We start from the raw sequence: 8,151 nt of genomic DNA, 5'->3' as shown, positions 1-8,151 counted from the left end.
TAAAAACCCCCTCATCATCCCCTTGCTTACAATGCCCTTCCCAAGAGTGCTTTCATGTTCGTAGGTGCAACTCATTGCAAAATGTGATCTCTTCTCAATGTGCGATCCTTATCTTAATTTTCTTCTCAAACTTCCAATCTTTACATATCATACAATTTTAAAAGCCTTCCAAACACCAGTAATTAGGCCAATTTCTAATGCTGTTGCAACATGCAATGATTTCAAAACCAACCTTAGTGAGTTCTATCTTTCTATTGTAAAAAAGGTTTTGTTACAAATAGATTTACACTCCAACTTGTTCGTGTCAATTTGTTCTCTTTTCTAAGGAGGCTGAGGAAGTGACAAAGAGGGGTTTCAAGTTGTGTTATAGACTTGCAGGAATTATCAATTTTAGCTTTGCCGCTCGCATGTACTCCCAAAATCGCACATGGGGTCACAATTGCAAGAACACATTCTAAATCGGGGTACAAAGTTTGTAATCGCGCGCAATAACACTTTTACGACCATAAATCATGCTATAATGTTGTAATTACGATAATTCCAACACCGCATAAGTTCTCCAGTACAACATTCTGAATTCCTGACCATTTCAACCCCTTTTTGGCATGCCCTTGCGATTTTACCACCTTATTCTTTTGTGACGCTTAAGAATAAAGTCGGGGGCGAGAGAACGAGTCGGATGGAAGAGATTAGTCTCTAATCATCGAGGGGTCCAATCCCTCCGGACATTCGTGGCAGGTTCTCTTGCTAGAACCTGGAAATATATATATATGGGTATTATGTATGATACAGCGGTCTGAGGAAACCCCAAGAGAGGAAGTCTTCTGAGCAATCTACCCAACCATGGTACAGAGGCTTGAGGAAATCACAAGCGAAGATCACTGAGCAACCTACTTGACCATGTTCTCCTTGAAAGGTGCTCTCCTGCAAGCCAGAAGACCATTGTGAATGAGCACCTGATGACCGTGAGTCTGATCGATGAGATGGATCATTGACTGCATGGGGAGAGTTGAAAACTTTACCTTTCAGGAGTTAGACCGGCCTTCCTCCCCTGCTGCTTAGCGGAAGAAGGGACAGTTCTCGTGACAGTAGACACCCCATCCACAAACTTTGTTCTAAATATCACGTTGGCATTGTTGAACATGCCTTCCTTTAGTGACACCACTATGAACTGAAACAAATCAACAAACAGACTAGATATTACAGACTGTGGGATGGTTATTACCGGGAAAATGCTGAGGCCTTAACGTAATATTCTCATTGCACATGGACCTTACAGAAGCCTCTTTCCCATGACACATGAACAATGCAGAGCGCCCCTCACCTGAGAATGAGGAAAGTGAGCTTTGATCATGCGACCAATATTCTGTGTGTGGCTGAGGTCCAAGGCAGCATCCACCTGCTCATAGAAGCTTTACTTAGACAATTCCTTCCTTACTCATTACACCCAGCTTTGTATCAGAGAAAGTAAAAAGAAAGTCGTCTACGCCCCTCCACTCTCTACAAGATTGAGGACTTCATTCCCAGGACCATTAAACTTTTCAATGTCTATTTTCTTCAACTGTAGCAGTAATTGCCATACCTCGTCAAGAATATACAAAGGTGCTGGCTTGAAAAGAAGCAGAGCAAGGATCAGAGAGAGTGCAAGCAAAGATCTCTGCCCTCCACTCAGTTCAGACAAGGATTGTTTCCATATGCTGCCAAAGGCAACCCGAACCTCCAGTCCATCCATAAAATCACCCCCTTCTGGTGGTACAAGTTTTGCCATGGTTCCAGGTAACAAAGTGGAGAAGATAGAACCAAAATCCCTGGTACATGCAGACTGACACTGATAAAAGTGACCACAATCCAAAGGACCACCATGGCAGAAATGAGAATACTTACTTGTTAACCTTTTGCCAGGTGACCTTCAGAGTCTCTTTCTTCTTTTCATCAAGCTCAAATATAACCTTATGTATCTTTGATTTGTCATTCTAATCAGCAAACCAAATACACATGAGCAGGGTACAGGGATGCATGCCATTCAGTTAAACAATTGTATCAAGAGATAGCTACACATCAGCAGTATAATACAGACTATTCATGTGTTCGCTATCCTGTTTGTGTTTGTCTACTATATTAAAAACAAGCACCTCAATAATACGCTTCTTGGACATGAGATCATTGTATTCATCCTCCGCCTTCTCGAACATTGTAATGACCTTCTTGTTGACTCGTTTCTCAAGACTGAAATGTGATCAAGGAAACTGCCATTGTTAGTTAAGACTTGATGAAAGACTTCCCTGTCATCCTCCTTTCATGAGGGGTGAAAGGACACAAATTTACAGGCCATTCTTACTTGCTTTGCTCGGTCTGTTTGGCATCGAGTTCAGCTCTTGCTGATTGAGGATCACGAGTTGAGAAGTCATAGTCTGTTCCTTGTTTTCCAAACATGTGCCTCTCTGTCACAATCCATTTGTGCTTCTCCAACAGTTTTTCCACTAACCTTGTACACTCCTTCTGATCAGAGTCCATTCTTCTAGCCTGAAAATATATACAATTGCATCATAGACCCTTTGCAAATCGGGACTATTCTCTAGTAATAAAATGAAATACATGAGCTCCAATTCACCTCATTGTCCATTTTCCTTATTTCCACTTGTAAATCAGTCCGTTCCTGTTGCAGCTTATTCTGAGCTTTTACAAGCACGCTTATACTGCTGTCACACTCCTTAATCATTGCGCGTCCTTGACGAAGCTCCTCCTCAGCCTTCTTGTACTCTTGCTTGATAGCATCAACCTGTGGAGCCAATTACAGGTGTTCAAAAGAATTAAAAAATGCATCTTCAGGTTACAATGCCGAGGATTAATAGACCATTTATCATCTACCTGTAAAGCAAGCTTCTCCAATGATTCTTCAAGGCTTTTTATCTGGTTCTGGTTCGCTGAATGTTGTGCTTCTAGTGAGAGCTTTTCTTGAGATAGGGCCTCCCTTTCCATAATTAATCGCTCTTTAGCTCCTTGAAACCCCTGTAGAACTAAAACCATAAGAAACTCTATCACTCTACGTATATCAAGAGAACACATACAAGTACTTACCTTCAATTCTTTGCCAGATACATCAAGTTGTTGTTTCATTGATTTGATCTGTTTTTCCAAAGCTGAGAGCCTCTTCTCACGATCTCGACCATGTTCTTTCAGTGCTTGCTCTAAGGAAGTTACTCTCTCAGAGCAAGTCTTGTGTAATTCCTCCTTCTCTTTTGCCTCTGCCATGGCAGTTTTAAGGTCTGATTCCAACTGCATCACTGACTCATTCAACTGCCAAACAGCATATCGCAGTCAAAGCTCTGACTTAAATTGCAACTGTGCAATGAAAAAGCAAGATGCATTCTGCTGCCAGGATGTATAAATTTCCCTCTAATACATCAAGCCTCATACCATGGTTAATTATCAAGCACATATCCTACAGCTAGCTACCAGTGATGCCTGACAAACCTCCCAAAGAACTGATCTTGTAGCTGTTCTACTGGAGTTGATATCCTAAATAGAGTGACATGGTACACATAAACAATGCAGCAACAGTACAGACCTTGTGATGCTCACATTCCTTGGCTCTTTCTTCAAACAGAGTCAAGTCATATGTTTTTAATTCAAGCTGAGACTTAAGGTGGTTATACTTCTTTTGAATTGGCAGCAAACTGGCAATCTGCAACAATGAACGGATCAAAATCCAAATGGCAATGACAATGTCCTTGTCTTAGTCCAGAAAAGGAGTACAAGGCCATTATTCAAGATCCCATGAGAATGTAGCGACAAACAAGAACAAGGAAAAGATCCTACCTCAGCTTCAATCCTTAACAGATGTTCTCGATGTTCAGCCAACTCTGCTTCTGCTTCTGATAAACGGTTGAGGCGCTTAAGCAACTCGCCACTCTCCCTGATTGAATGCAAGAGAGTCGATCCAACAAAATACCAAGTTATATTGGAATTCATAATTGCAACTTATTTTTCCTGTATAACCCAGCATTGGATATTTATTGCGCTTACTTTCGAGCACCACCAGTGAGCAAGCCTCTAGGATCAAAAATGTCCCCTTCCAAGGAAACGCTAGGAGTCCTGATGTCTTTGTGAAATGTAACCTTTTGAACATAAAAGAAAAACATGCTAATTACAAAATTTTCAATTCAATATTTAGCCTTGTCAATATGATTTCACATAAGATAAGAACCTGTCTAGCTGCATTTGTATCGCTGCAAACAAAGGTGTTTCCAAAAACGTATGCCATGGCTTCCTGCATCATTAAGTATCAAGGATAAGCATTAGACATGAGATATTCAATCCATGCTCCTTGGACTCCTCACTTGCAGCTTGCCCAGCGAAAGCCATGCATGACTGTTTTCCTGAAAAAAACAACAAGAAAAACACGAGACACTTGCTAACCTTCAACTCCTCATCATATCCAATGAGAGAAATAGCAGGCTTTACATTACCTCGTCCAACCTGGGGAAAACATTTTGAGCCTTGTCAATTAGATAAAAGCCATTATTGTTGGTCGACGTTAATTTTGATGTATAACGGTAAACATGGACAAACCACTCTCATAGCTGTTTCTTGGACTTTTGATGGAATAGTGTTGCTCTGGATTTTGTTCAGAGGAATAATAGTTACTCGTCTGCGCAGACCACCCTTCTCAAGCAACATCTTCCCAGTCTGCTCAGAATCAACAACAACGTTGTATAGTTTCCCTCCAGCAGCTACCTGTGGACAAGGTTAGAACAAGAGAGACATCAACATAAAATCAAACTATAGAGACCAACTGCTGTCATTACTATTCGTTTAGGACATAAGACAGCACCAATACTAAATAGCAGCTCATCACCAAGCATAAAACTTGATTGATTAATTTGAAGAGAGAGCAAGGTAATATGCATTGAACAACAATGCACAATATCACACCTCCAGAGCAGTCACGGCTGTGATGTCCTTGACATGTATCAACCGAGCCACTACACCTTTCACCTTGGAACGATCAAAATTCTTTACAGGATCGTTGTATGTGAATTGTATATTTCCAAGCTGAGCTGCAAGCTCATTTACTTCAGCCTTCAAACTGCGCACCACCTCTGTTTCCTTTCTGTGATCCTGTTCTAATGCCAGTTAGTTACATGGGTTGGTGCCTAACTTATTGCTTACTTGCATTAGCAAAAAAAGATTATCAAGACAAACTATGACAATCACATTTTTATGGACTTTAGAAGAGTTAGAGACCAGCACGCTGACCAGCCAAGTTCTACCTTTTCCAAAGATTCCATTCTCCCTTCCTCAAATGATAGATTTGCCAAAGCAGTTTGAATCTTTTCAAGTTCAGCTTTCCTGGATCGAAGCTCTTTCTCAATAGCATTGGCCTCTTCCTTCTTTGATGCAAGCTGTTTCCTTTTTTCCTTCACTTCTTTCTCCCAAAGCTGAATTTTGGTTCTAATCTGCTTTGCTTCTGTGCTTGCCTTGCCAACAGCAGCCTTTGCATCACCTAGCTGATCAGCAAGACTTTTTTCCTCATTGCCACCACTTTTACCAGCTTGTACACCCTACATGACAAGATAGAAGTGTTTGACTCTTGGAACTAAGAGTTACTGCATGGCACAGGCATGCACATGTGTGCTCCATGTGTGTGGCACATGCACAGAAGTATACACAAGCCCTTTCAATTAAAAGAAAAAGCATGCTACCTGATACTCTTTTTCAAGTTCAGCAAGTGATGATGTCAAGCTCTCCACCTTTTCTTTCAATTCTTTTGCATCATCATCTGATGCTTGGATTGCATTTCCCTTTTCCTCAAAAGAAGCCTCCACATCCTTAATGCTCTTGCTGAGCTTTATATTCAGAGAAACGGAGAACCATAGGTCAGCATTGCTTTGCAATTGTCTGGTCACAAAAACTGGAAAATCTTGCATGATTACAAACATCCAACTAGCTTACTTTAGCAAGAGCAGTTTTTTCTGCCTTAAGTGTGTCCTTCTGGTTGGAGTATGTCGATGTTTCCTTAACCATTACATTTGACAGTTTATCAACTGTTTCGGCTAACTCCTTCAGGTCACTACCCATCCGTCTTTCTTTCTCCAATGTAAGTTCTGATATATTCTTCTCCTTTTCTGCAATACCATTATCCAACTCTGTAACCTTGGCATGAAGATCACTTATCTTCGATCTTAGCTGCTCCACATCATTCAAAGCAGCAGCTTTGACTTTTTCAGCTTCAAAATACTCAAATGCAATACAGAATCTTCTCAGCCTGTCAAGCTCTGCATTGCCATTGGCCCATTGCATGTATTGAGCCCGTTCTTTCCTGAGTTTTTCCAGTGCTGGAAGGATTTCTTGACCAAGGACATTGTCAATCTCATCCACCTTCGTCTGCTTCTTCTGTAGAGTCTTTAATGCTGCATCTTTTTTCATCTCATACATTCTTGTTCCTGCTGCCTCTTCTAACATTGATAGAATCTCTGGGGGCTTCATATTTAAAACTTTTGTAATACGTCCTTGCATGATGAGGAAGTGTGGATTATTAACATTGAGCTGGACTGAATGAAAAAGATTTTGAGCCCGAGTTGGTTGAGCAAGATGGCCATTGATTAGGTACTTGTTCCTTCCACCCACTACTATCTGCAATAACCATACAGCTCATTAGACCAGACCTTATTGGAAATTGGTTTGCATAACAAATGACTTTTCAATCGCAGGGCCAATACAATAACACTGTCTACCATACAAGGCTTGTTTCACAGAAACGAACAGCATGGCCAAGTATACATGTAAAGTCTTGCTTGAACGACTTTTTGCTATGCCAAATACTCTCCGGCAACTTGTTAACAGAATGTGATGGAGTACCTGAAGAATGCTAGTAATAATAACCCATGGAATTCACATCAAGGATTTTGGCAGAAACAGGGAAAATTAACAACATACAAGAACTGCTTGAACATGCATGCAAGGCTGTCTTCAGACAATGGCCACCGGGATTTTGCTGCCACAGAATTCAGAGTGTGCGCAATTAGATTGATTTTACCCAAAGCAGAGTTTCAAGCACTAGATTTTCGTAAGTTTGGCCGAACAACTTTGTTCGAGCGATTCCTCAATGGATCAATGGACGAATTCAGCAGGAAAACTGACTTCAGGGAAATTTTCGAGCAAGTGGTTCTAAATTGATGGAAAAACTCGCAAGGTCCGAGGTACTCAGTGACCAAATTCGCATCATTGGAGACAATTAATTAAGTGGGAGAGGAGCAAACCTGGCGAGTAACAGTGATTTCGCTGCACTCTTCGTATCCGATGGGACTGCGGCTTCTGTCAGAGTTGTCGAAGACGATGGAGACAGTGGCCTTGGTGACGCCAGCTTGGCCTTGCTTGTACACGAGCTCCTGAAGGTTGCTGGCGCGGACCTGCTGGAGGTTGGTGATGCCGAGCACGAAGCAGATGGAGTCGAGGATGTTGGACTTGCCAGAGCCGTTGAGGCCCGTAATGGCGTTGAAGAAGGGATCGAAGCCTGGCACCACGGTGCGCGTGGCGTACGACTTGAATCCCTCCAACGAGATCTCTTTGATGTGCATGATGGTGAGGATGATGATGGCGAGATGGCTATGGTGTGTTCCTGCCACGAGGCCTTCGCATATCAGGCGCTCGAGAGAGGAGACAGACCGATAAGAGAGACAGACAGCGAGAGAGAGTCAAATGAGCGGGAAATGCCAGTTCGAAACAAACGTTTGCACTTTTTTCTTTTTTGTTGAAAATAGAAAAGGAGAGTGTATTAGCAACGAGCGGAAACCGGGTCGGTAGGATGCGCCTGATGACTGTGTGAGAAATCCGTAGGTAGTCAAGAGTCCGAATTCGAGCAGCAGCTCGGATGGTTGGGGACCGGGGTGGGTGGGTGTGTTCTCGAACATCTCCAATCCAATCCCTCACATCTAAGCGACTTTATGATGCATTGTCCTAAGGGATGGAATGCCTCACTTTAGGGTTATGGGTGATGTCCCACACTTTAATAAAAATCTACCGAATTGCACCACATTAAAACAAGGAGTCCAAAACTCGGATTGAGATGCTATCTCATGACCCATACCTTATTCTTAGGGTGTAACAATTGGGATAACAATTGAGATAAAGCCCAAACACAATCATTCC

The 8,151-nt window shown here is 42.0% G+C and overlaps 1 protein-coding gene across 2 annotated transcripts; it reads right to left on the bottom strand.

The window, feature by feature from the left end:
* Positions 1 to 258: 258 nt before the first annotated feature.
* On the bottom strand, positions 259 to 7,880 carry LOC148036878 (structural maintenance of chromosomes protein 2-1-like). Of its 2 annotated transcripts, XM_087675798.1 has the most exons (21): positions 7,263 to 7,878; positions 5,956 to 6,636; positions 5,706 to 5,849; positions 5,274 to 5,564; positions 4,936 to 5,121; positions 4,573 to 4,737; positions 4,420 to 4,479; positions 4,208 to 4,270; positions 4,027 to 4,118; positions 3,820 to 3,916; positions 3,569 to 3,685; positions 3,079 to 3,297; positions 2,869 to 3,009; positions 2,612 to 2,779; positions 2,339 to 2,523; positions 2,133 to 2,226; positions 1,885 to 1,973; positions 1,583 to 1,808; positions 1,325 to 1,399; positions 1,023 to 1,171; positions 259 to 924 (listed from the first exon to the last, which is right to left on the bottom strand). In XM_087675798.1, exons 1-21 carry the CDS (start codon positions 7,578 to 7,580, stop codon positions 891 to 893), a joined length of 3,594 nt encoding a protein of 1,197 aa, XP_087531924.1. In that variant the 5' UTR covers positions 7,581 to 7,878; the 3' UTR covers positions 259 to 890. The 2 variants fall into 2 exon arrangements, 1 of the variants encoding a protein (XP_087531924.1); XR_015690525.1 differs by lacking the exons at positions 259 to 924; positions 1,023 to 1,171 and having other exon boundaries at positions 1,583 to 1,822; positions 7,263 to 7,880.
* Positions 7,881 to 8,151: the final 271 nt, after the last annotated feature.

Source organism: Lygodium microphyllum, chromosome 4 (assembly GCF_053477565.2).
Source record: "Lygodium microphyllum isolate KBCC chromosome 4, Lygodium_microphyllum_v1.1.10, whole genome shotgun sequence".
In the NCBI taxonomy this organism is placed as follows: domain Eukaryota; kingdom Viridiplantae; phylum Streptophyta; class Polypodiopsida; order Schizaeales; family Lygodiaceae; genus Lygodium; species Lygodium microphyllum.
The sequence above is the reverse complement of the archived record's forward strand: the minus strand, read 5'-3'. Positions and strand labels throughout refer to the sequence as shown.

What these genes read in the sequence shown, in the direction of transcription:
- LOC148036878 (XM_087675798.1), bottom strand. Translation starts at nt 7,580, where the DNA reads ATGCACATCAAAGAGATCTCGTTGGAGGGATTCAAGTCGTACGCCACG. An exon ending in ATACAAATGCAGCTAGACAG is followed by an intron (nt 4,119 to 4,207) that starts GTTCTTATCTTA and finishes TATGTTCAAAAG; the next exon opens with GTTACATTTCACAAAGACAT. An exon ending in TATCTGGCAAAGAATTGAAG is followed by an intron (nt 3,010 to 3,078) that starts GTAAGTACTTGT and finishes TTAGTTCTACAG; the next exon opens with GGGTTTCAAGGAGCTAAAGA.